This window comes from Cervus elaphus, chromosome 24 (genome assembly GCF_910594005.1).
Source record: "Cervus elaphus chromosome 24, mCerEla1.1, whole genome shotgun sequence".
NCBI lineage: Eukaryota > Metazoa > Chordata > Mammalia > Artiodactyla > Cervidae > Cervus > Cervus elaphus.
The window spans coordinates 54,277,045-54,304,495 of record NC_057838.1 but is presented as its reverse complement, the minus strand read 5'-3'; the positions used below and the strand labels follow the sequence as shown (position 1 = coordinate 54,304,495).

At 49.6% G+C, this 27,451-nt stretch overlaps 1 protein-coding gene across 5 annotated transcripts in view; it reads left to right on the top strand.

Moving 5' to 3' along the window:
* FLNB (filamin B) overlaps nucleotides 1–25,170 on the top strand; it is a 136,665-nt gene extending 111,495 nt beyond the window's left edge. For 4 of the 5 annotated variants that reach the window (XM_043885257.1, XM_043885256.1, XM_043885255.1 and 1 more), the window contains 14 exons: nucleotides 1,899–2,027; nucleotides 2,763–2,936; nucleotides 3,670–3,828; nucleotides 4,124–4,327; nucleotides 5,253–5,405; nucleotides 5,506–5,628; nucleotides 8,302–8,568; nucleotides 9,176–9,313; nucleotides 10,663–10,778; nucleotides 14,009–14,141; nucleotides 16,722–16,898; nucleotides 21,181–21,399; nucleotides 22,533–22,736; nucleotides 23,578–25,170. In XM_043885257.1, the coding sequence (XP_043741192.1) occupies nucleotides 1,899–2,027; nucleotides 2,763–2,936; nucleotides 3,670–3,828; nucleotides 4,124–4,327; nucleotides 5,253–5,405; nucleotides 5,506–5,628; nucleotides 8,302–8,568; nucleotides 9,176–9,313; nucleotides 10,663–10,778; nucleotides 14,009–14,141; nucleotides 16,722–16,898; nucleotides 21,181–21,399; nucleotides 22,533–22,736; nucleotides 23,578–23,765 (2,384 nt within the window). In that variant the 3' untranslated portion in view covers nucleotides 23,766–25,170. Of the gene's footprint in view, nucleotides 1–1,898; nucleotides 2,028–2,762; nucleotides 2,937–3,669; nucleotides 3,829–4,123; nucleotides 4,328–5,252; nucleotides 5,406–5,505; nucleotides 5,629–7,369; nucleotides 8,259–8,301; nucleotides 8,569–9,175; nucleotides 9,314–10,662; nucleotides 10,779–14,008; nucleotides 14,142–16,721; nucleotides 16,899–21,180; nucleotides 21,400–22,532; nucleotides 22,737–23,577 lie in introns of those variants that run through there. The other variant, XM_043885258.1, reaches the window with a different exon arrangement.
* The last annotated feature ends 2,281 nt before the right edge of the window (nucleotides 25,171–27,451 follow it).

The following is a 27,451-nucleotide window of genomic DNA, read 5'->3' as shown; positions in this document are numbered from 1 at the left end:
GTGTGCACCCGCTCGAGGACCCAATAGAGTTCTTTCCTGCCTTTTGCAACCACTAGTCCTGCTGCAGTGGATAGCTTTTCACATCCATCCTCTCATACCTACAGGGTGTATCTGAGAGATTGGGTTCTCAGGGGAGTATTCGCAGAATGCAGGCACAACCATCTGTCTGACAGGTCTCAGCAAAGCACCCTTCACCCAGGCTCTTCCTGTTCACACATCCACCCACCATGTCACAGAGCATCTGCTTTTCCACCAATTTGCCAGTGGAATATGCCGTCAAATTTCTAGATCTTCACCAAATGGATAGTGAGAAAACAGTATTGCTTTGTTTGCATTTCTCTTATGAGTGAGCTTGAGCAACTTTCTATGCGGCTAAGTATTACATCTGTTTCTTTTTCTTTGAACTAGACATTTGTATCCTTGGCTCAATTTTTCTGTTCAATTATTGACCTTTGTCGTATCAGTTTCTGAGGGCAATTTAAATATTGGGGAGATTAGCCCTTTGTGATAGGAGTTGCAAATATTTCTCCCAGTTTGATGTTTGATTTAGTTTATGTGTAAGGATAATATTTGTTCAAAGGAACAGTGTATTTATCTGCTTCTATTTAAATATTCTAAAGATGCAGATACAGAAAAAGTAAAAAAATGTCTTCCTATCGTATTCCTTCTACTTCCACAACTGTCTCTCTATACCGACAAATAAACATGCAGTTTTGTTCTATTTTGGACTGGGATAATGGTATTGATATTACATAAGGGTCTATTATAATGGGTATATATTACTATATGGACTGTAGCCTGCCAGGCTCCTCTGTCCATGAGATTCTCCAGGCAAGAATACTAGAGTGGATTGCCATGCCCTCCTCCAGGGGATCTTCCTGCCTCAGGAATCAAATCCAAGTCTCTTATGACTCCTGCATCGGCAGACAGGTTCTTTACCACTAGTGCCATACTACTATATAGGGTATTATTATATAGATATTATAGTGAGTATTAATATTATATAGGGTATTAATATTATATTTGGTATTACTATAATGAGATATTGATATTAATATAGCAATTATCCTTTTTATTTTTGTCTTCTACTTTTACCAAGTATTTAATTAATCATAATTAACCAAAGCATGAAAGAATAAAAATTTCCCATTTAAAAGTCTTTCCTTCTCCAGCATACCAAAAAAAATGACATTTAAGTTTTAGGAAGAATTGTTAAATTTTAATTTTTTCCCTTTTGCTAGTTCCCTACCTTGATCCAGTTAATATTAAAATACTCAAAAAAATCCAGTCATCTTTCAACGTGGTGAACAAGTATTTTCATTGCAAATGAAGTATGTCTTATAAATGATTAAACAGTAGTAAAAACACCTTTTTCTCTTTTTAATGTAACATATATGGATAATCTCTTGAGTTAGTACACATAGATCTCCCTCATTATTTTTAATGACCTACAAGTCCAGTGTTTACTTAACCAACCCCCAATCATTGAATTGTGGCGTCTTTTCCTAATTTGCATCTGACCACTCTGAAAATGGAAGTACTTGTTCAGGGTTGGGGGTTGGAGTAGGTGGGCCAGAGGACCACAGTGAGATGGGTTCCTGGGGCTGAGTGCACAAATTTTGAAAGCCAGAAGCAAATGTCCTTCCCAAAGGCCCTCCCAGTCACACTGCATGTAGTGGGGGTCATTCCCACCCTGTGGAGCTGTTCCCTCCAGCTCAGGACTGTCTCCTGTGATCACTGAAGGGTCCATAGTGAGTAGCCCCGCCTTGGGTGTCCTAGGATGGTGAACCCCGCAGTCTCCTCTTGCTTCTGCTCTGCACAGGACACACCTACCCCTGCTGTTAGTTGAATCATCCCTCCATGAGTCCCAACATTGTGTGTGTTCTTTGCAAACCCAGAGAGCCCGCTCCAGTTCTACGTGAACTACCCCAACAGTGGGAGCGTGTCTGCGTACGGCCCGGGCCTGGTGTACGGAGTGGCCAACAAAACCGCCACCTTCACCATTGTCACCGAGGACGCAGGAGAAGGTACTGTAGTTCTCAGTTATCTGCTTTCATTTGGAGAGTTTAGGGAATGCAGTTCCACGGAAGCCTTTAAAAATGAGGCTCCTGAATGGTAGAATCTATCTTGTCTTTTCTCATATGAATCTCTTGTTAGAGCTCCTCTGTCTTTTACCCAAAACAGAAATTTTAAAGTCCTTTGTGTTCTGATTAAAGTCACAGTCATACTATGAAGTGTTGTCTGTGACTTGCCTGAAATCTAAGTGTATTTTGGTACGTAACATTTTTCTTTTTTTTGTACCTATACATGTATCCCCAGGGCCACATGAATGATTTAGCAGTTTAGTCTAGATAAAGCTCTATGCCCGTACCCATTGTCATCACAGACATTTCTAATGTGTGGTTTTAATGGGATCGTCTCAGTGGTATCCAGCCCGAATCAGCAGCGATGTTTCTGTGTGTGACACTCTCTCCCGTATGTGTGCTTGGCTAATGGGGTTCCGTCCCTTCCTCATCCCACACATCTGGAAGAACAGAACTTGAGGGTCACTTGCAGGAAGAATTCCCAGGGTGGCGTGTCCTCCCCATGGCACTTTCACTGTGTCAATCACTTTTTTCTGACCTACCCGCCTTGCCTGTGACTCCCATGGCTTGTGTTGGTCTGTCCGTCCTAGCATCAGGGCTGTCCCAGAGAAGGGTTGATCCCCTTTGAAACAAAGAAACCCTCTCCCTGATGGTTTCCCCCTCTCCTCCCATTCACAGGTGGCCTGGACTTGGCTATCGAGGGACCCTCAAAGGCTGAAATCAGCTGTATTGACAACAAAGATGGGACGTGCACAGTGACCTACTTGCCCACCTTGCCCGGTGACTACAGCATTCTGGTCAAGTACAATGACAAACACATCCCTGGCAGCCCCTTCACAGCCAAGATCACAGGTAGAGTCGCCGGGCTTCCTGCTCCAACAAGGACCTCTCCCCTCAGACCCAGAGCAGCAGGCTGGGCATCTGTCTGAGATTAAGTCTCACAGCAACTCCTTGGGAACAAACTAGGGGTGCAAGGCCAACACTGGATGGGCCAAATTCCTCCTTCAGCCGGCAATCCTGGGAAAAGCAAGCAACCATGTTTCAGGCACTTATTTGTGCCAGTCTGACTTCAGGGTCCAAAAAAGAAGCCCTCAAAGAGAGGCATTCAAATAATATGTACTGCATGAGTGAATGAGCTCAGAGATGCTTATCAACATCACTCTTAGATAGATTTTTGTCTCCGTTTTAATGATGGGGAAACTGAGGGTCGGAGAGACAGTGACTTAGCCAGGTTCACGGGTATTCTGGGATTCAGGTGGAGACTGTCTGACTCAGAGCTCTGCTCCTGACTCCCACTGCGCTCTGTGTTCAAATCCTGCTCTCAATGGGATATAAACATAGTCTGTGTGGACCCAGGTCTCTAGTTCCTGCCAGCTACTAGTCGTCCCTGTAACCAGGCATAAGTAGCAATCATTCTTTCTTGGTTAGGTCTGCTCCTTGTCCGGGGCACTTTTTTCTTTTTTTTCGCTTAACTTTGCTTAACTAATTCTTGCCTGTCCGCCTGTAAATGGTGTGTGATGTGAGGACTCTGGAGAGTTAGGGTGACCATGTGTAACCGAGCTATGTTGGGGGTGGTGTTTCCCAGACGACAACAGACGGTGCTCTCAGGTGAAGCTGGGCTCAGCCGCCGACTTCTTGCTCGACATCAGCGAGACTGACCTCAGCACCTTGACGGCCAGCATCAAGGCCCCGTCCGGTCGTGACGAGCCTTGTCTCCTGAAGAGGCTGCCCAACAATCACATTGGTGAGCCCAGGCTGCCATCTTGAGTGGGAGATGGGGATTCCCACCATGTCGGGGATCCCAGCCCTTGTGTGGGAGATTGGTAGCATCCTGGAATATGATGTGATAAACCCTCTGGGTCACGTGCATGGTCAGAATCCAAGCACGTCCACCTTTTGATGCTGACAACCCTCTTGGACATTGCTAGAAAGTCAAGAAAGAAGTCCTGTTTCCATTCTTTCAAGCTTGTCTCCCTTCTGCTTCCTCCCCTTTACATCACTCTCCCACCTTACAAACCCCAATCTGTGCTCTGGTCCAGGCATCTCCTTCATCCCCCGGGAGGTGGGTGAACATCTGGTCAGCATCAAGAAGAACGGCAACCATGTGGCCAACAGCCCCGTATCCATCATGGTGGTCCAGTCGGAGATCGGGGATGCCCGCAGAGCCAAAGTCTATGGCCGTGGCCTGTCAGAAGGCCGGACTTTCGAGATGTCTGACTTCATCGTGGACACAAGAGATGCAGGTGTGTGTGGGAGTGGACCCAGGGGAAGAGGCCCAGTCCTTTGGAACGGGCTTCTTTTTGCTCAGATTGTTTTGCCTTTTTATCCTGCCAGCTTTCTTTTCTTTCTGAGCATCCTCAAGCTATCGATCTTTAGATGTGGTTATCACTGCAGCCCAGGGTTAGCCGTGAGCTGTTTCATTATCAATACTCCCACCATTGTTCTCAGCTTCCCAGGGTCTCCTTGCCTCATCCTAAGCTAAGAATGTTGGGCCAGCTGGCCAAGGTCATGTTTAGCTGAGCAGGACTTTCAAGGAAATGAGGAATTTCTTCCTGTTTGCTCTTGGATGGTCTGGATTAGCTTGGCATACTCCAAGCTACTCCACCTTCCAGAGTCATGATCTTCTGCCTTCATGAGTAACGGGCTGCTTCACTGACTTCTGGACAAAGTCACATTCCCCAGGGAAGGAGCTGGAGAATTTCTGGTCCTGATAGGCTGATGTTCTCTGTTGATTCCTTAAGTTCTTAAAGCTTTAGATCTGCTGTCTTAGCGGTTCCCTGGCAGGACAGCCAAGGCATCTAGGAGCAGTTGGAAATGTCAGATTCTCAGGCCTGCAGCTGGTAATAAACCTCCAGGCAGTGCATGCCTTTCTTGGAGGCAGGTGGGGGATATATCTTCCCCAGCGGGTTCTGCAGGACAGGTGGTTGGTGGGATGTTAGTAGATAGCCTTGAGAAAAAAGTATGGTCAAGACCATATTCAGCCAGGTTATTTATTTCACTGCAGGAACCTGTAATTGACTCTTCTGCCCAGGGCTGTCCAACAGGGCCACTGTTACTGTCTTTTCTGCTGTCTGGAGCATTTGCTGGGGTGGAGGTCCTTTCTGCATTCATCAAGCTCCCCTTCGTGATGAGTTGCTGTCATAGCAGCCCCGGGCAACTGTGTTGCAGGTTATGGAGGCATCTCCTTGGCAGTGGAAGGCCCTAGCAAGGTGGACATCCAGACCGAGGACCTGGAGGACGGCACCTGCAAGGTCTCCTATTTCCCCACCGTGCCTGGCGTTTACATCGTCTCCACCAAGTTTGCTGATGAGCACGTGCCTGGTATGTGTGGTCCCCTCTGCTCTCTGCATCCCGTGCTTGGTTTTCCGTAAACTGTGTGTGGGCCCTGGGCCGCTCTCAAGGGCCCTCTCGGTTTTTGCAGGGAGCCCGTTCACCGTGAAAATCAGCGGGGAGGGAAGAGTCAAGGAGAGCATCACCCGTACCAGCCGAGCCCCGTCTGTGGCCACTGTTGGCAGCATCTGTGACCTGAACCTGAAAATCCCAGGTGAGCCTGAGGGGCTCGTGGGTCCAGGCAGTGGGCGCCACTGGAAGTCCGGGCTTGGCCCAGAAGATACTGTCCGTGTTTGCTATGGGGGATTACTTTTTGAAAGTGAAAGTGAAGTCGCTTAGTTGTGTCTGACTCTTTGTGACCCCGTGGACTGTAGCCTACCAGGCTCCTCCATCCATGGGATTCTTCAGGCAAGAATACTGGAGTGGGTTACCCTTTCCTACTTTTTGAATTTAATTTTATTTATTTACTTGTTTTCACAGAGGCCTATCCATGAAAAGTAAATCTATTTACTTTTCCTTCTTCCAGGTGAAAATAGCTTTATCACATCCCTTGGGGGAAAAATAGATAAGCTTTGAGAATTCACTGTCTGTCGACAGGACTAGCAGTGAAACAAGTGACCCTACTGATATTCATATTTGCAAAGAGGTGTCAGCCCAGTGACATCCTTCTGATTCCCATTTGTCCCTTTCATTCCTAAAATTGGAATGAGGGCTGGGATGCAAGGTGGGGTGGGTGGGTGGGCCACAGCTAGCCCTTTGCCCAAATTAGCCAGTCAGCAGCCTTAGTCCATCTGAAAAGTGGCCCAGTTTCTTTCTATTAAGCAGTGACTGTGTAAGTCACTTGAGGCTCCTCTGGCATGTGTGATGTGGAGTTGTAGATTTTATGGAGACAGAAAATCTAAACAGTCTTCAGATGAAGCTCACGTTGTGATGAACTTCTGGCTTCTAGATAAAACTCCAGTGTCTCCTGTCTTTCCTAACTTGTCCCATGTCCATTTGCTCTGCCTTCACAGCAATACTTGATGGTTTCTTCCTTTCTGGATGTCGGTAAAAACCTCATTACTGTAGTGTCCAGACTAAGAGTCCTTAAAGAGAGATGCATGGATTATGATCATAAAAATTCATGTGCCAGACTTCACTACTAGTCCACTGGTTAAGACTCTAAACTTCCACTGCAGAGAGGGTGCGCTGGTTCAATCCCTGGTTGGGGAATAAAATACTGGTAATTAAAAAAAAAAAAAAAAAAAAAATACTGGTAATAAACCTCACTATGTGGTCAAAAAAAAAAAAAAAGTTCATGTGTTCACAACCGGGGGAAGTAAGTGTCACCTGGTATCCCACCATTCATGGAGACTATGATTCATGTTTGAGGTCCAGAGCTGGACCTTGGGTGCCTCCAGCCTCCTAGACAGACAGGCTCCATCTCTGGTCACACTGATGCACTTCTTGCTCACTATATTGTGGGCATCTTTCCACACTAAAATACACTTCCCCATCATCTTTGATTGGCTGCCTAACAGTCCATCTCACCTCTAGGTACATGCATCATCATTTCAGGTACTCTCATCTCCATCCCTGACTTCTTTAGTCAGTGCCCTGTGACATCTCTCATCACAGTGGACTGATGCCCAGGAATGGGATTGCGGGACCCACACATTTCAGATGCTGCTATGCCTCAGCGGCCAGTCCTCCAGAAAACAAATTGGTGTTTCTCCATTTCCCCACTGGTACTGAGTAGCGATTTCTCACATTGATCAGTCTGATGGAAAGGAAGTTTGCAGTTCCATTTCTCCAGTCACTAGGCAGATGAACTGTGTTTTCATTTCTTCACTTTCCTTATTTGGGGAATTACGTTTCCTGTTGCTTTTGCCTGTCTGTGTCTTCTCTTTGTGTGATGAGGACGGTTACCCTTTCTCTCAAGTCTCGTCTGACTCTTGACTCCTTCCTCTTTTCAGTGCTCCCTGATGACTGGTGGAGACCACTTTCCCCTCCTTACCTAACGCATCCCCTCTCGTCAGCTAGAAGGGAGCAGAGGTCCTGTAGACCCAGGCCGTGTGGGCTGGCCTCCCCTCAACCTCCTTCCTGCCTCCTCAGGGCTCAGAGTCATGAGCTGCTACCCGGAGCCCGTAGGGCTGGAGGGTGCGGTTTCCTGCTGCCCTCGGTGATGGCATTACTTGGTCACCTGGCTTGCAGCGCACCTGTCTCCACCACGTCACACAAGCACAGTCGCTGGCATGGCCGAGCACATCGTGTGGAACAGACACGGTCTGCTTCCTAGCGCTGGGGACCCAAGGCGCCGTGTTTCTGGAAGCACGGCTTCTGGTCTTCAGTTTGCTCAAAGCTTCGCTCACGCGTGGTTTTCCCTTTGCCACTGGGACCGACCCAAGTTCACTTTCTCCTCTAAATGCATTTAGATTTGTTACCTAGAAGAAATGCCAATGCTTCTTGACAGTGCTTTTTCTGTTTGTACCCATGGAAAAGAGCCCCTGTAAACATGCCGATAGCCCCATGTCACATTGGCTTAGAAACATCTGAGCCATCATCGTTGTTATTTACATGCTGTGACTATCAGCTCAGGCTCTGGTTTGAAAGCTCTGTGTGGAATTAATTAACTCAGCTCCAGCCAGGAGGGCTGTGCAAGCGCTTGTCAGTGCCCCCAGAACGTTCTCTGCACTGGGTGGCCGGAAGGGCCATGCTGTCTCCATGCTGACAAGCACCCAGGGGTTTGAGGGAGACAGGAGGGCAGGCATCCAGCCTGGATGAGAGGAAGCCTGAGCACCCCCCACCCCTGGGCTGCACTCACTTCGCCTTCTGCTGCTTGCCCTGCATGTCCTGTCCCACCTCGGGCCCTCACCCCGACCCTCTGTTTCTGCCTGCCCCCTTTCAGAAATCGACAGCAGTGACATGTCGGCCCACGTCACCAGCCCCTCTGGCCGCGTGACCGAGGCGGAGATTGTGCCGGTGGGGAAGAGCTCGCACTGCGTCCGGTTCGTGCCCCAGGAGATGGGCGTTCACACCGTCAGCGTCAAGTACCGCGGCCAGCACGTCACCGGCAGCCCCTTCCAGTTCACTGTGGGGCCGCTGGGCGAGGGGGGTGCTCACAAGGTCCGGGCAGGCGGCCCTGGCCTGGAGCGAGGAGAAGCCGGAGTTCCTGGTGAGCATTCTGGGCAGCTTTCTTTTTGTTTGAGGAGACTGAACTCAGCCCGGTGGCGTGAGCACTCTGCACTCTTCACCCTGTTCTGAAAGGAAGACTTTGTATGCGTGATTCTGACTGGTGGTATGAAGGGGCTTTCTTTAAAACAAGGCTTCTGTGGCTAAAGACATTTGGGAGTTGCTTGCTAACCCAAAACTAAACAAGTGTCTCCCTGAGGGACTTTTTGGAGTCTGTAATTTAAGGGTGAGTGTTCTGAGTGTCTCAGAAAGGATCAGGGTCATAAAACTGTTTCCAGAGCATCTTGCAGGTATGGAACATGCTGGAATTCTTTAAAACGGATGGCAGTGGTCTTTTGCAGTGGTGGTTGCTGGGTGGGAAAATCTGTGGAAACCAAATTGCACAATCTCATCTTGTTCTGGCTTGGTTTGCATGTATTCAGAAGATGCTCTGATGCCATGAACTTTGTGTAGTCATGGATGGTACTTAGCACACATCTGCAGTGCCCTTGCTTGGGCTCTGCTTGGGATTAGAGAAAGAGGAAAGCGCTGGGAACAAACGAAACCCAGCACCAGGGCTCAGTCACTGACCAGATGTTTCTCTGTCTCAGCGGAGTTCAGCATCTGGACCCGGGAGGCAGGCGCCGGGGGCCTCTCCATTGCTGTGGAGGGCCCCAGTAAGGCTGAGATTACATTCGATGACCATAAAAACGGATCTTGTGGTGTGTCTTATATTGCCCAGGAACCTGGTAGGTACTTAGGGGCCAATGGAGGACATTAATCCTTGTTTGGGGATGGTTGGTTGTAAGGAATAGAAACTCACCAGGCTAGCACCAGTAGAAGAGGAGCTTTTCTGTATGGGCACATGGGAATGTCTCCTAGAAATCCAGTTGTGGTGTATCCTGCCAGGCCTTGAAGGGGCAGGAAATCTTGTTCTCCTTGTCTCTTGGCCTCTCTCTTGGCCTCACACCGTGTACTCTTGTTCAGCTGGTTCATTGTCCCCACTGAGCAGCCTCTCTTGACCCGCCCTCGACCAGAGGCTGGTGTGTCTGCCCCGGAAGAGGGGCCTCAGCATCTGAGCTCCCTTGAGCAGGGGTCTCAACCTTTCCTGTGCCATGGATCCTTTTGGCATCTGGCGAAGCCCCTGGGGACCATCTCGGGAAATATCTTTAAACACATGAAATAAATTACTTTGGATCACAAAAGAAATCAATTAAAGTACTGTTTTCAAAATCTTTTTAAAGGAACAGATAAGTAACATAGCAACATATACAGGTTTTCATGAATACGTTAAATCATATGTCTTTGTGATGGTCTGTTAACGCCTGTAGTTTCTAAGTGGTAAGGAGTGTAACTGCTGTGTCAGAATACATATAAAACTGAAAAGTGATTGTTTTTTGGTGACAAAAATCGCAATTCTTAATGCACTGTGGTCTCTTGTCAGCATTTCTAGAGGAAGGCGATGCTAAATTACAGTTAGAGGTTAGTAGAAATAAAGATACAGTTTTCTCCCATTCAAGTTTGGTGGATCTGCTGGGTCCTGTGTAGCGGCCCTGGTGGGCCCAGGTTAAGGATCCCCGCCCTTCCTCCTTGACTGGATTCTCTTCTCTAGTCATCACTCTGCTTCTGCCCCTGTTCTCACAGTTTCTGTCCTACTCTTCGTTGCTCAGGATCAGTAATGGGATCCTAGTTACATGAGGCCCTTCTTATTCTTAAGCATATCATTTTTGATACAATACTTGGTCATAAGCCTCTCCTTTGGAAAGAAATTGGGCATACACGCAGATGTTGATGTGTGTACGGGTTCACATACACACAGGCAAAGCACAAAAGACACACTTCAGTGCTTTAGTCTTTGAAATTGCTAAACACAATATCTAAGATGGGAAAAAAAAAGAATACGTGCCCTCATTCAACTAAGAAAATCGCATTGGCCTGGTGTGAGCCGGGTGACCCTCTCTGAACCAGTCAGTCACAGCCATGGGCGGGGGCGTGCTGTGGGCAGTGAGGGGATCTCGCTTCTTCCCAGAACCAGGCAGCTGCTCTGGGACTGCGCTCCCGGAACCTCTGACATGGTGGGACTCTCCTCTCCCCACAGGTAACTACGAGGTGTCCATCAAGTTCAATGACGAGCACATTCCTGAAAGTCCCTACCTGGTACCAGTGATCGCGCCCTCGGACGATGCCCGCCGCCTCACTGTTCTGAGCCTTCAGGTGAGACGCAAGGAAACATCCATCTCCTTGGCCACAGCCTGACCAGTGAGGCCCTGGACTCCCACGGCCCCTTCAATCTCTGACTCTGTGCCAGGGGCCCCGGCGTATTTTGACCACAGATGCCGCCAGTCGTAGGGGAGCTTTCCTGGGGCAGAGTCACATTTAGGACAGGAGACTGTTGGGGCAAGCAAAAAGCAGCCACAGTCAACAAAACTCCTTAGCATTTGGGAATGAGTTTGTTTTCTAAATATTTATCCAAGAGAGACAAAGAAGGCCTGTTAATCATTGGTTAAGGGATAAGGAGGGCTTTTAAAACAAAACAAACACAAAACTAACAGTTCTATGATGTTCAGCTTGCTATTATTGGCTTCCTTTTCCTTGAGAAAGTCAATTGTGATTTATTTTATGAGGCTTATTTATTTATAATAAGTGTGGGCAAGCCACTGTGTTAAGAATTGTACCGGTGTTACTTCCCAGTCCTTGCAACAGCCTGGTGAATAGGTTTTTCTTGACCCTCCTTTTAAAGATAGAAAAACTGAGGTGCAGAGAAGATACAGCTCCTAGGAACCAGCTGGAATGAGGCTCAGAACCTTGCTCTTAATAGCCGCCACGTTAATGCCAGTCCTGGCATTGTGGCAGGTGGTTATGTAGCCCGACCTATTAGAATGGCAGGAAGTGCTGTTTCTCACCCTGGCTTAAAGAGGGCACGTCATTCAAGGTTGGATTAGAGTCTTCAGCAAACTAGGAACATTGGGGATGCCTTTGGGTCTTAGGACACTGAAGACAACTAGCTGTCTGAGTCAGCTATAGCAATCTGGCTGTGAAATAACACCAGAATCCCAAAAGATGATTTCTGGTTAAAGGGATTTCTCTAGAACCATCAGCGGCCCCTGGGTCTTGAAAATAATGGATAGATGAAAACTCATCCTTGTATCTCAGATTGATGATCGGTATCTTTGGACCTGGGTCCATGCACTTGGTTTATATTTGAGAGTCTGACTCTTCCCGAAGGGAAACTGGTACTGCTAGTTGTCCCAAACATTAGGGAACCCTAACAGAACCCCAACCAGAGTCACAGTCTACAGATTGAAGCGGCCTCTGGCGAGTACCAAGGGTGCTGACTGGTCATGGCAGTGCAGATGTTTTTCTTGTGTTTCATTTAAAGGCTTCTTAACAGAAGTCGCTTCTGTGGCCAGCTTAACTAAAACCTACGGAGGGAGATAAACCCAGCATTTGTTGAGGGGCTCAGAGCTGCCTTCATGCATCTCGAAGACTTCTTTTGGATCTTCCGAGGTGTTTATCTCCCTCTTGAGGATTTAGTGGCAAGCGGATTCAGGTAACGTAAATGCTTCCACCCAAAAGGAGCTGATGTGGAGAGACTTCTGTCAAATCTTCTTGTGACAGCTTGGTCATGAAATATTGAAATAAGTGTTCAGCAGGCTGGTGTGTCCATTAAGTTTTTGTAACCAGCTGCAACAACAGGAGGGACTTATGTGTCAAGTTGGTCCCCTGTTCTCCCCTTGTTACTTGATGCCAAGGGATATGTAAAGTATTTTCCGGAGGTTTACTAGCAGGCTACACGGCAACATCTGGGGCTGGTTAGGAAAGACAGGCTTGTTTTTGTCTTGCGTTTGAGACTTTTTAGAAAATTGGAGTCGGCTGGCATTCTGGATGGGGGTGGTCTGGTGATCAAAGACTGTAATTTTGGGTTCAGTCTTCCCTTGTCTGTAACCTCTAGGGCGGCTTGGTCTAGTAGAATGTTCTGCAACAGTGAGAATGTCCCATATCTCCAGGGGCAGCCGTGAGCCACTTGCAGCTCTTGGGCACTTGAAATGTGGCTAGTGTAACTGAGAGACTGAATTTTATAGTTGAAGTGATTTCAGTTTACATATATATATTTATATATATATTTCAGTTTATATATATATTTCAGTTTATATTTATATACATAAAACCACATGTGACTAGTGACTACTAAACTAGATGGCACTGCTTTAGTACCTTACCAAGATGTAGTCCTTGGACCAGCAGCCTCAGCATTGCATGGGGACTTACTAGAAACCTGGAGTCCCAGGCTCCAGCCCAGACCTACTGAATCAGAATCTGCATTTTCACAAGACCCTCGGGTGCCTCGGTGGCACGTTGAGTGTGAGCCATGCTGCTTGAGAGTTATCATCTGGGTAGCCGTCTGACCAAATTTACGTCAAAACGGCTGCCTTGTAAAGTTTTGCTGTTCAGAACTGGCGAATCTTGAAATATCTCAAGCATCTGAACTTCTAATCCCTTTTTCCCAGTGGAGGATACAGTTTCCAGGAGAAACCATGGAGAGTAAAACTCATCCAGAAAGAGCAAAAGCTATACTTCTCCCGTGTTTTCTTAGGGGGGGAGGTGGGTGTGGGGGGACACTGAAAACTTCTAAATGTGTGTTAATATATAAGGAGAAGTTGACATTTCTGTTTTAAAACTATCCGATGTATGGGCCAGGCCCTATGCTGAGTGCCTTGAACACACAACTTCGTTTAATCCTTGTACCAGCTCCCTGAGGTAGATTTTAGTTATCATGCCCATTTTTACAGATGAGGAAACTATGGCTCGGAGAGGTTCAGCAGTAGCTACATACCTAGGAAATGGCAGCAACCTCAGGTCCTGCTGATTTTTAACTACTGTGCAGTACTGCTTGAAAGAAAAATCCTGGGTAGCCCTTTACAGATTTAGTAAAAAGTTCTCTCCATCTCCACCCATGAGATTTAAAAAAACCTTGTTCATGTTAGTGACTGCATGGTTTTATCAGCTGCTAGGTTACTCCTAAAACTGGGGTGGAGAATGGAAGGGTTTTTTTGTTCTTTCTTTCTTTTTTTTTTTTTTTTGGTGGTTGCTGGGGGTGGGTCTGAAAAATCCTGGGTTTTCTGGCCTGTTAAGTTTGTTTGGGATGCTGAAACTGTAATCCTGCTGACCAGGATGTCTCGTCTCCAAACTCAGGAACCATGTCTCAGTTAAGATGGTTTAGATACAAGACTGTGCAGATGTTTATCTCTGCTTTCTTATTTTTAATGCTGGAAATGTGGAATTACTCACCTGCTCTTTTGTTGCCAGATATTATTATGTAATAAAACATGTTCTAGGCCTGTTTGCATGAGAACTGTCCCTCCAGGAATCCTGGGTCGGGGTGGTGTGAGCTGCGAAGCAAGAACGCCAAGGGCTGTAACGTGTCTCATGTGTTGACTTCTCAGGAATCGGGATTAAAAGTTAATCAGCCAGCCTCCTTTGCAATAAGGTTGAACGGGGCAAAAGGCAAGATCGATGCCAAGGTGCACAGCCCCTCTGGAGCCGTGGAGGAATGCCACGTGTCTGAACTGGAGCCAGGTAAGTGCCGGCGCCCTCACCCAGGAATGTTTCTGCAAGTGACTCCCCCCGACGGAGGAGTCTTCAGATTCCCTCTGCTACTGCCAGACGCTATTTACAAATGAGGGTATAGACATTTGCTAGGGACAGGCTTTGAGATATAACACCCCTTCTATTTTTTTTTTTTTAAACAAATATGTCTTTCTTTTCAGCTGTTTTTCAGATTCTTTCACATTCATTGTGATGTTCTCATCTTTTAAGTAAATATCACAGATTTTTACTGTTGACCTTATGAAATGAATAAGTACACTTTGACCTCTGTTTACTCTGAAGGGAAGGTTGATTGATGTAAATGATAATCTGCAGGATTCCCTGGTGGTCTAGGGGTTAGGGCTCTGCGCTCTCACTGCTGAGGGCCTGGGTTCAATCCTTGGTTGGGGAACTATAACCCTGCAAGCTTTGCTGCCAAAAGAAAAAAAAGAGAGATAATCTGAGTCCTCAGTAGGACTTAATAGCATGGAATTTTCTTGCTCGCCACCTTGGTGTATGGAACTGTGTGATGTCAATCAGCTTTAACAAGACCATTTTGCAGTGAGCATATATGAAGTGTCAAGAGTTGACAGGAAGGTAAGACTGAGGAAGACATGACTCCTGCTCCTCAAGGAGGAACACAGACTGTAAGGAGTACCTAGAGAGAGTGAGCCAGAAAAATGCAGTGCCCTGGTGAGGACCCCTGCTGATCACCAACAGCACAGGAGATTTGAGAATCTAATGGTAAAGATGACCAGAGCAGGAGAGGAAGAGGGTTTCTGCCTTGATGAGGTCAGGAGGTCTTCTCAGAGGAGGTAACATTAAGTGTGGGCCCTGATGCCTGAGGACAGGCCCTGCGACCACTGGCCTTATTGAGTGTTTGCTGGGTGCCCTGGTCAGATCATGGTTTGAGTCTGACCACATTAGAAAGAATGCTTTGGTTCATCTGAAAGACATGGTCATGAGCTGATGCTCCCAGAATGGTCCATGTGAGAAAACAGCGTTAATCAGCAGTGTTAGAAATGCAGAGGAAGGACTTGAGGCCAGAGTGCAATTGGCCATAAGGAATGAAAGTGAATTCAGGAAGCTTACATGTAGCTTGGCGATAGGTTAGAAAGATGATGATTCAGTTAGGAAAACTCAGGACATGGGTGGACGAGGGTTGGTCGATGCCTTATTACATAGTTTAATATTTTATTTTTTGAAGGGTTTTCCAGTGTGTGCAAGATATCCAAGAGGGACTGTTTAATAGATCTTTAAGCATTGTCCTCAGCCCCAGGCAGTATTTGAAGCCCTAGGTGTGTCTGAGACCACTAGCCTGCCACAGTCAAGATGCTATTGGTGACAAATTACAGAACACCCATCTCAAACCAACTCACATAATAAAGGGGGTCCATTACACACATTAAAGGGATCTGTTCAGGATCTAAGATGGGTTTCAGTGACAATTTAATTCAGCCATTCAGCTACTTTCCCCATGGCCCCAGACATCTCTGCTCTTCTGATCTGTGGGCCTCATTTTGCAACAGCCTTCCTCTTGGTGGCAAGATAGCTGCAGCAGCACACAACACTAATCAAGGGAAACATCGTCTCCTCAAGATTCTTTCTCAGAAGATGCTCCTCCTGCAGAAGTCTTCAGCAAACCTCCCTTCCTATCTCACTGAACACACATGCTCCTTCCTGAGTCACTCTCTGTGGCTAAATGCTATGTGCTAATTGACTTGGGTTTGGGGGAAAGGGGATTTCTCCCCTCACTCTTCCCCATTAGCTTGACTCAAATCAAGGATCATACCTAGGCGTGGGATCAATTTCCCTTGAGACACATTGGCTTTCTGAGAGGAGGAGTGGGTCCCAGCTGGGGACTGGTGGGGGATGCTGCAGTGCTGAAGGATATATGGGTGGCGGTTCCATGTGGGGAGAGTCCGGAAGAGACTAGAAGAGGGTTTGGGTGGAACTTTGAGCAACAGAAGTTCTAAAGCGGGTGGAGGGCACGAGGAGCCAGGGAGTGGCCGAGACGGACTCGAGGAGAAGAGACTCTGCCTCCCAGCTGAGAGCCCTTCAGGAAAGAAGGGGACTGTCGAGGGGTGCGTGATGGGAGGATATTCTAGGTGCCCATTTCAGCTAACAGATCCTCTTGGTCACATTCTGTGACCCAAAGGCAGGGTGAGAAATCTGGCTGTTGCCCTGTGGGGCAGCTGCTAGCTTGGAGCTTACTTAAGGAGCATTAATGTCCAATGAAACCATTTTTCCTCCCTTCAAGTGGCCAAGCAGAGAAACTTTGCCAGAAGTGAGCTTTCCATAAAAGAAGCGTCCCTCTGAGGCTGAGGCCACAGGGGATTAAACACTGCATTCTAGACCTGGATGCATTTCCCGCAGGGCAGCCTAGAGACATGCCAATAGGCCCATCTGGTTTAGATCACCAACACTGGGCACCAGGCTTGCGGTAGAACCGTGGTCTTATTAGTAACCTCAGGTGGGCCCTCCCAGGTTGGCCTCCTGTCCCCTGTCCCCACCCATCAGGGTTGTGTCCACGGGCCCCATTTTACTCTCTGCCTTTGCTCATTCTCCCAGACAAGTATGCTGTTCGCTTCATCCCCCACGAGAATGGTGTCCACACGATCGACGTCAAGTTCAACGGGAGCCACGTGGTTGGAAGTCCCTTCAAAGTGCGCGTCGGGGAGCCTGGACAAGCGGGGAACCCCGCCCTGGTGTCGGCCTACGGTGCAGGGCTCGAGGGGGGCTCCACAGGTAACACACTGCCTCTACTTCTTGTTTGCAACGAGCCGACCCCAGGGAAGAGCAGATGGGGCTCTGCAAGCCCCGGGAAGCCAGCTGTCCGCTCTCCCCAGGGAAACTGCAGTCACCTGTCTCCCTTTGCCAGGTCCTTTTAGGAACAGGACACTGATAGGCAATTCAACACACCATCCTTCATTTTGAGGATGCGCAGAGTTTGTGATGCATGTAACGGGCCTCCGGGGAGGTCCCCTACCTCCAACTCCCTTAGTGGTCCCTGGGCTCCTAGAAACATGTCGAATCCATAATAAGACCTGTCTCGGCCAGGCTCCTTCTTATTCTGATCCTAACAGAGGAGGGGGAAATCCCAAAACAGTCAAGTTCATCTTTAATCCTTGATACAAATGGGACGCGTTAGCTTGTAAAAAATATGGGCGGGGGGAAATAAGTAAAGTTCCATCTTGCTTCTCCCACCTCCCTCCCTCTGGGCCCAGGAGGAAGGATGGCTAACACATCAAGGGAGGACCTTCAGATCGTCTCTCTGTTGGTCTTCAGTCTTAGCCACTTGGTTGCTTAGCTAGTCAGTTCATTGAAGAAGCGGACACGGAGTTTTGCTTTTATTAAATAGCTATGGTCTTAGTGCTGTTCTCGTTGTGGTACAACTTGTTGTTGTCACCTGACATCCTAAGGAACTTTCCACGTCAGGACCTACAGATCTGCCCACCTCATGGTGGCTGCCGTTAGCGTCCATGCCGTGAACACAGAGGTGGGCGTCAGCCGAGTCCAGTGCGTCACCATTATGCAAGGTGCCAGGGTGGGTTTCTCCGCAGGTGTGGATCCGCTGGGGTGTGGCTGGTGTCTGGGTGTTACTTTGGGCTTCCTTAGGAAGGCAACCCAGTTTCTTGAGTCCCTTGGGTATGCACATTCTGCTCTTAGTGTTCCCCGGGCGGGTAAGTGAGACAGTGCGGACCCCCCTTGCCCATGGGCGAGGGGATAAGCAGCTGTGGTTGCCTGGCAACCAGCCCTGAGGTGCAAGCATCCTAAGGGCCCTAGGGACCTGCCCGGTGCAGGAGTGACTGACCAGCTAGCTAGCCAAACCAAGACTCTGGGCCAAAACAGTGGCCTCAGCAGTACTTCCCACTGGGTCTGTGTGAGGACTCCCCATCTCCCCAGGCCCATCCAGTCTTGACTCCACACCGAGCTCTGGGCCAGCAGCTTGCCCTTTGCAAGAGGCACAGGACTGCTTTGGCCTGGGACATGTCCGTTTCACAGATGAGCAACGTGGGGCTTAGAAAGGTTGAGCTGCTCCCCATCACTACTTAGCTTGGAAGGGCAGAACTGGAACCTGTCCAGGTTCACAGCCTCGAGGCCTGTTCCCTTACCCCCTTAGTTCTGCTGCTTTCCTAAGTGGCTGACTTGCCCTGAGGCAGCAGCTACACCCCTGGTCCACTTTGTGGGGTGTCCTACACCAGGACCCCTGTTTTCCCAGCTGCCTTGAAAGGTCCCCAGGCAGCAGCAGTTGCAGGCATTTGGCCCCTGATGAGCCATCCACCCTTGAAGCCCAGGCGGGGTCCTCCTGGCACCTGGAGCCCCAGCAGGCCTCCGTCCAGGCCCCACAGCGGCCACTGCGGTCTCCTGCCTTGCCAGCAGCCACCTCATCCACTGCTGGATCGTCCCTGCAGTGCTGGGGCCTCTGGTGCTTCCTCTTGGCTGTTGGCACACAGGCCTTCTCAGGAGCTCGGGTTTCAGACTGTGCTTTGCAGGCCCTGGATGCTGCTGAGGGAGGGAGCTAGTCTTCCAGGGAGACTCCCAGCCGGGAGCAGGAGGTACAGAGCATGGCTGTCTCAAGCCCTGTGTAAATATTGCCCTTGTCAAGGGGAAGGCGTCTTGTTTTTCTAGCCCTCCCGCTCCCAGGCCTTTTCCCAAATCTCCATCCCCAGCTTACACAGCTGCAGTGTGTGTGGAATGAAAAGGTGTCTTGTGTACAGCTGCCGCAGGGCCCGCATCCTGACCCTCGGCACAGAGCGGGCTTCCCTGTGTTTTTATGGGTGGGTTTGCTGTATCTCTTGGCTCAAGCTTTGAATGGTCCATTCTACAGGTTTTGAAGCACGGGAATGTGGAGAATTTGGGGTGGGACTTTTCTCTGCAGAGGGGCTGAGAAGGCCAGCAATTACACCAGGGAGTTCCAGGCTTCTCTGCTTGGAAGAGCCATTTTCTTGATGAAATGCTCCCGGAACCCCACTCTGCACGAGGTGTCTGAGCACAGCCTTGGCCCAGCACCTTTCACCCACCTTCAGGATGGAGTAGGGCTGCATCAAACTCACAGGGTCTCATCTGTACACACATGGGGATGCGGGGGGACACTGGAGAAAGCCCGAGAACAGCAACAGAGACCCAGTGCAGCCAAAAAATTAATTAAAAAAAAAAAAGAGCAGCAGTAATTTTGGACTTCATAAAACAAACAGAAAAAGCAAATATTATACTAGAAAAATAATGCGTAACAGGGCCTTGCCCACAGATGTCCTGGGTCCTGGTTCTAGCTGGAGGCAGTGGTGAGAGGGAACACCTGTGTGTGGATTTTCTTTCTCCCATCCACTCTCGGGTGAGTGCGCTAGCTCTGGGTTAGACAGACCTTCTGTTTAAACCCCAGTTCAGTCAGTCCCCAACTGTGTGACTTGGGTTGAGTGGTCTGACCTCTCTGAGCCTCCACTTTCATCCTAGTAAAATGGGAATAGTAAGGGACCCCACCTGATAGGTTGCTTTGGCCTATAATTCCTTATTTCTCTTTTTGCACCTCATCTTCCTTTCTGGACCCTCACAATCATGATGAACTGATGCTTCTCAGGGATGGAGCAAGAGCAAGGCCAGGTCTTTTCATCTTCACTTTAAAAGTATCTTTTTTTCCCTTGTTGTCACTTGCAGCTATTTCCTGGAAATCCTGTCCCTTGTTTGCACAGCCTCCTGCCTTTACCTGCAAGGCCTTGCTTCAGCAGCGCCTGCTGTGAGGGCTCCTGAACAGCACATTTGAGATAGTTGGGGGGAACAGGATGGGAGGGGGAGGGTTGCTGGGACAGGAGCCTCAGGAGCTTCCAGAAACAGCTGGGTTGTGTTTGGGGTTGCGTGATAGCAGTTCCTTTGTTTTATTGATAACCAGAACAATAATTCTTTCTCTGGCCTCGGAGCTATAATTAAACCAAAATAGTTCCCAGCTGGGGCGGGGTCCAGGGCTCTGGGAAGAGCACAGCCCTGCATGGGCATGCTATGCCGAGGGCGCCCCATAGAGGGCGCTGCGGCGGGTGTCTGGGTGCTACCTCTTCCTGCTCCGAGCTGGAAAGGGGGCTGGGGGCTGGGGGCTTTTGACGGGCTTTGGGCTCAGGCAGGAATGCCACTGTGATGGTTTGCACTCTATCTTGGCCCAGCTTTCCTTCTATCAAAAGGCAGGATATCTGTGCAGGGGGCCCTCATGTACCAGACAGGTAGGAAGTAGAATGTCCTGGAGCCGGGTTAGGGCGTCCGAGGCAGCCCGGAGACAGGCCGGGGCTCCGGAGCCACGCAGACGTGCTCCGATACCAGCTCTGCCACTTCTCCTGTAGCTCCGAATGGCATGTGGTTGAACTTCGCTGAGCCTCAGTGTTGTTTGCTAAAGAGGAATCACTGGGCGTGTAAAGCGCTGGGCACAGGATCAGGGGTCAGAGTGGTGTGAGTGCTAATTAGCAGAGCTGCTGTCTGGTCGCCTTCTTGTTGCTGGTGTTCAGGGCACAGACCCCGGAAAGACGGCTGGTGTCTTTCCATCTACAGGATGGTGTCTGGGGCGGGGAGCCTGAGGAGGAAGGAGGCAGCTCTGGGCTGCCTGGGCTTCTCCAAGTTTACCCAGAGGAGAGAGAAAAGGTCAGAGGGGCCTACGCTCGCCCCACCCCTGGAGGCAGAGCCGCCTCCGGGGGCTGAAGCAGCACTTCGGGCACACAATGATGACTCGGGCTTCTCACCCTCAGCCACGGCTCGTGCCCAGAGGAGAACAGGGGGTGGGCTGAGAACAGAATGTCAGCCACACTCCTGCCTGGACCTTGGAAAGGGGTCACCATTCCGCAGGGCCTGAAGTTCTCTGTGCCAGGAACTCAAAGCTAGAACAGGTGGGTTCCCACACCACCAAGATGACCCCTCTGTGAGGGGACCTCTGTGTTCCCCGCCACTGCTTCAGGGCCCCCAGAACACTCCCCAGGCCCCCCCCCACCCCATCACCACCACCAATCCCTCCAAACTGTTCATGTGATCTTTATTCCCGCTTCCTTTCTTCCAGGTATCCAGTCAGAATTTTTCATCAATACCACCCGAGCAGGGCCAGGGACATTATCCGTCACCATTGAAGGGCCGTCCAAAGTTAAAATGGATTGCCAGGAAACCCCCGAAGGGTACAAGGTCATGTACACTCCCATGGCTCCTGGAAACTACCTGATTGGCGTCAAATATGGTGGGCCCAACCACATCGTGGGCAGCCCGTTCAAGGCCAAGGTGACAGGTAACAACCAAATGACTTTGAAGTTAATGTTCCCCTTGTTAGCAGGGGAGGTGATCTTGTTACAGTATCGGCAGAGCTAACTGCTAGTAGAAACTGGATGATTTTAGATACGTTGAATCTGCCTTGAATCTTGGAGTAAAGAAGTAATAGGACATGTCAGCGGGGACTGCAGTTTCAAAACTTGCAGAATAAGCAGGGAGAGCAGGGGTGTAGAAGATGAGAAAGCATGTTAGGTCTCTAACAGAAAAGGAGTGCTTACATATTTGAAATCGTATGTATTTGTTTAGATCAGGGCCTGAAAAATCCCCTCATTTCTAATCTTCACTTTTAAAAGAATCAAAAGTGTTTTTTTTTTTAAAAATAAATTTATAAAAACATGCCTTCTTCAGAACACTGAAAAAAGTACCAAACAGTAAAAACCACCCCTCAGCCCACCACGCAAGAGAACCACCATAAATATTGTGGTGAATTCCTTCAACGTGTCTCTTTCTGCTTGGTTCACTGTCATATAAGTAGTATAGTTCATTGCAGAAAATTACATTAAAAATAAATTAACTTAAAATGTTGAAATTCCCTGACAGTCTAGTGTTTAAGACTCCGTACTCCCACTGCAGGGGAGCTCAGGCTCACTCTCTAGTCGGGGACTATAAGATTCCACATGCCCTGGGGCATTGTCCATCCCCCCAAGAAAAAAAATTAAGAGAAAAGAATTACTTTCTAATATGTAGAGCAAATCATTTTTGATATTTTGTTAGTGTTCTCCCACACTTCTACACAGCTTAGAAATATTTTACATAAATGGAAGATGTCCATTCCATAGGATGGCACGTGGTTATATGGGAGGCATTTCCAGATCAAGGATTTCCATCAAGTTAACCAAGGCCAGACTTCCCAATATTCCCAGAAAGCCATATCTTAAGTTGTGTGGGGCAGGACCCTAGAACTCCATAGAAGACAGTAGGCAGGTTGAGATGGGTAAGTTGTGGCATTTAGATCCAGGTGTTGGGTGTGTGAGGGAGAGGTGTGGTGGCTTTTGGATCGGTGTTGGGGAGTTGGGGCTCTCCTGGGATTTCTGCTCGGGACACTTGCCTTGTCTGACCAGTCACACCTGTTTCCTCCCTCCCATGTCCCAGGCCAGCGTCTGGTCAGCCCCGGCTCGGCCAACGAGACCTCCTCCATCCTGGTGGAGTCGGTGACCAGGTCCTCGACGGAGACCCGCTACAGTGCCATCCCCAAGGCATCCTCGGACGCCAGCAAGGTGACCTCCAAGGGCGCAGGGCTCTCGAAAGCCTTCCTGGGCCAGAAGAGCTCCTTCCTGGTGGACTGCAGCAAAGCTGGTAGGCAGCCTGGCCCTGCCCGGGGAAGGGAAGGTGTGGGGGCCACCCTCTGTGTCATATGTTCATTATCTTATTCTGCGCTGAGTATTTTTAAATGATTTGCCTCTTGATTTTTTTCAAATGACCTCAAGGTACATAGGAAAGGTTTCATTATCCCCATTACACTGAATCAGTGACCTGGCCTGTTCTCTGCCACTAATTGCTTTAACTGCAATCTGACTTGGGTATTTATTTGGGTGTCAGTGTGATTTAGTTGCCTAGGTCCTGGCACCTGGCACATCTGGCTGGAAACCTGGCTCCACCACTTACTTATTTCTCTCTCCCTCCCTCCCCAGTGCTTATTAGCCATGTGCCCTTGGGAAAGTTACTCAATATCTTTCTGAAAGTCAGTTTACTCTTCTCTAAAATGGGAATAATAATATTCCTGAAGGTTCTCAAGAAAATAAATGAGATTAGAGTAGCCAGCACTCACACAGCCTTTTTACTATATGCTAAGGGCTTCACATATAACAATTCCTCTAAACCTCACCAGTAGCCCAGGAGGTCTCTCTGTTTTTTTAAAACACTTTCACCCTCTGTTTACAGTTGGGGGAGCTAAGGCAGAGAGAGGTGAGGTCCCACATCCAAGGTCACCCACCTAGGAAGCAGCAGGGCAGGGATTTGAACTTGTATGATTCTTCTGCTCTCCCACCTCTCACTGGCCCCAAGCATCACATCCGAGAAGTGTAGGCAGTAACCGCGACCTTTCCTTTGGCTCCCACCTCCCCTCCTCTTCCTCTGCCTTCTTGGGTGCATCCTTGAGACATCACCACCTTCCTCTGCCCCCCACCCCCACGCGCAGGTTCCAACATGCTGCTGATCGGGGTCCACGGGCCCACCACCCCCTGCGAAGAAGTCTCCATGAAGCACGTGGGCAATCAACAGTACAACGTGACCTACGTGGTCAAGGAGCGGGGGGACTACGTCCTGGCCGTGAAGTGGGGAGAGGAACACATTCCCGGCAGCCCGTTCCACGTCACCGTGCCTTAAAACGCTTCCCGTCGGCCCGGCGGCCGTGCTGGCCGCTGCTTCTGTTGCTCATCTGTTCACTCATTTTATACAAAGTCCTCCGGCCTGTTTGTGGGGCTGAAAACCCCATCCTCAAAACATTGCCTCTTTTTTTTTTCCCCCTCCCTTTTAGTACAGAAAGAAGTCCTAAACTTGACTCTTTAGGGACATGTTGGGGAGTAAGGAAGTGAAAATTGATGCAATAGGCCTGGCCAGTCAGACCTCTTGTGGCACAGATCACCCCCTCCAGACAGAACCGGAACCGACCAGGCTCGTATTTTTAAGAAATGAAATTAGCTAGTCAGTTGACAAAACAAGGCTGGGAGGAGGGGCAGGGAAAAAGAGGAGACGTAGTTTATGCTGTCATTTGGAGAAGGAGATGACCGTGTCATGTGAGAAAGGGGTACTAGGTGGACACCTTTGTTTTAACACTACTACCGCCCCCCGCCGCCCCCACGGGCAGAGTCCGAGGTGACGGACTGGCCGAAACGGCTTCCTGGTGCCTCTGCCCTCATCCTGCTGCTTATTTCCCTGCAGGGTCCTTGCGTGTGACCATCTTGACAGCCAGGCCTTTGCTTTTGTTTTCAAAGTCCATTTCCATCACCGGGTCTGAGTGGTGAGCAGTCCCCCACCTGCCAAAGATGCCCCGCCCCGCCTTGTTTTAAACCAACACAAGTCCCTGTTCTTAGCCCTTGCTCCAGCCGTTGGTCTGTCTGTTGAGTTTCCAGCACGCCCAGAGAGACCGCGTACGGGTCTGAGGGTTAGCGGAGGCCTCCTGCACCACCAAACGCTCCACACTCACCCCCAGTCGGCCCCAGCATGGCCTTTTTCTGGAAAATAATTATAGAAGGAAACCTCTGCCGACCTTTGGCCTGAAAGTCAAGGAATGATGGGAGGGAAGGACCACAGCTCATTCACCATTTGCAGAAACAAGGAAAACATATTTGGCCCCAAGGACATGCCACCCGAGGCTGTTGGGAAAGCAAGGGGCAGCTGCAAAATTCCGAGAATGGGGTATAAGGCATTTTGCATGCCTTCTTGCACACCTGCTTTGGAATAAAAATGAGAGTGGGGGGCGGTTGCTGGCTGACTGCAGGGCCCGGGTGTGCGGTGTGATCTGGGCAGGCAGCCTTTTCAGACTGGCTGCTGGGCCCTCACGAGTGGCTGCATTCATGGGTGGCATGGGGCGAGGTGGGCGACCCTCCCCAAGGTTCAGCAGCTGGGGGTGCATGTTGGCAAAGCCTACCTGTTAGAAACTGGAACTGCCCGAAGCCTGATGTGGAAGGACCACAGGCCTCGTGAACTGGGACGTGGAAGTGAAACTGGAACCAAATGCCGACTGTAAATTGTATCTTATAACTTATTAAATACGATGTTTGCTCCGTAAGCTCCCCGGGTGTTCTTGGATGGTGTCCTTCCCTAAGTGGTTTGAGGCTCTGACCCACCCTCCCAAACCCTGGCCGAAAGGATGCAGATTAAGCCACTTGTCTCTACAGGGAACTTCATCTCTTTTCGCTGGGGGATGTTCTAATTCTCTGCAGGCCCTGGCCGGGGGTGGGGGGGGGCCTAGTTTATCAGGGTGAGGTGCCCTGGCACCAACACAGCCTCCTGGGGAAGTTTGCTGCGGTTTGCCCTGGTTAAGAGTCCCAGATATGAAACCCACTGAGGGGAAGGCTGTGGTTTTATAAGAGAGAGAGAGAGAGCCTTTTTCCTGATGAGCTGTGAAACCCTCACTGTAGGGAATGTATTGAGGCAAGAAGTGGTGTCACCTGTCACTCCTTGGGACAGCAGGGTTCGGAGTTGGTGATGAGTCTTCCCTCGCTCTGCTCCTCCTTGCTGCTCAGGAAGCTTCTCCTTGCCGTGTGTTTATGATGCCCTTAGCCCCTGCCTCCTGCTGCAGCCGTGCTGTGATACGATTTTATGGTGAGGATGCTAACTCAGGTGCTGCGGTAACATGTTTGCCGTCTCGAGGCTCACTGGGGGCGGATTCTGGCCCCTGCCTTTTGTCCCCAGAGTGGAAGCTCTACTTCCCTGCTTATCTTGCTGTGGGAGCAGAGACACAGCAGGAACCCAGGATCCCTCCTGGGTGCCAGCAGGTGCCATGATAACAGGAAGTCCATTCTGGACCCCCAGCCCTGCACTGGGGGTGGGGTGGTGGAGAGGAAGGCTTTTGGTGTGTATCCTTCCCGATGCCCAGTGGTGATGCATGTGTACCTCTGAGAGGTGGGAGGAGGACTGGAGGGATGGAGGGTCTTGCTGCCCGTCGTTCTGGAGAGAGCAGCCTTGTCTGTGGGCCTGTGCCGTGAACATCTGTTCCTGGACTCCAGGACATCCGTGGGCTTTGCGGAATGCAGGCTGTCTCCAGTGGGTCTGGAGAGGCCATGGTAGGCTGCGTTTGCCCAAAGAGAGCCCACCCTGTTGAACCCTGGCTGGTTTCTGGGGAGGCAGCATTTGTAAATTAACAGCTGGACTTTAGCATCAAGTAACCTGGTGATTACGTCCTGGCTCGGCCACTCACTGGCAATGTGGCTTGGGGAAGCTGCTTCACCTCTCAGAGTGTGCCCCCCCACCCCCCAGGAGAGGCTGTGAGGGTCAGCTGAGTGCCCTCTGGGAGCTGTGAGAGTCGTGGCCACTGCTGTCTGTGATCAAACCCTGCCAGAGGTGATGGGCCTCCTCCACAGGCTACTTAGTACAGAGGTGCTGCTCCTGGCGTTCCCCCGGCAATTACATGAAGGACGTCTCAGGATGAAACCTGTGCGTTTCTCAACTTGGTCAGTGGCTAGTACCACAGCGCAGTTGTTATCTGCACCTGGACTTGCTGCTATGGGAACCAGCTGTTGTTTGTACAAACACCTTGAGAACTTTGAAACCTGACCCTTTACCAACTGGGTGCCAGGCCCTTTCTGACTTTCACCGGTTGACTCTGCCCCTTTCCAACCAAGAGCTGGCTGGACCATCGCTCTCTGGTGACCAGTGGAAGTTAGGCGCACAACAGCTTCCAGCTGCCATGCAAAGACCTCCAACTCAGAACAGGTCCGTCCCCCTCCACGCCAAGACACCCTCCTGTTCCTCACCCAGTTTCCCTCTTCGACTCAGGGAAGCAATGCAACCAGGGAGGAAGCCTTTTATTAACGTGGGCCCTTGTCCACATGTCTGGTCTTAAGACTTCAAAGGGGCCTTGAAAGCCCCATTTTGATGAGTTTGGTGTAAAATGAGTTGGGCACACAGGGATTTAATTTTCCTTGAAAACTGCACAGCCTTAGAAATTAGCAGAGCAAAGATTAATGGCGAAATGCGTGCTCAATCCTCGTCAACCACCCCCCCCAAGTTTGTATTTTAAAATGGGCAAGATTGTTAATTCAAGTGCCCTTTGGCTTTAGTGTTTGACCAAAAGGATGGACTCTCTCCAAGTCTCCATTAACTCGTGGGAAGATGGGGTTTTGTAATCAACTAATTTCAACTAATGAAAACTCTCCCAGAAACACAGCTTGTTTGGCTAATTTTTTCTGCTCCTCACAATAGCAAATCATAACTCCAAGAGGGAGTGGAAATGTCACATCGCTCAAGGCAAGGCTGAGTCCCATTTTTTCCCTCTGCTTTGTCCTCAGGGTGCTGCCCACGTGGTGGGAGGAATCCTTCTAGACAAAGAGATCCTTTCTGCTTTGTGA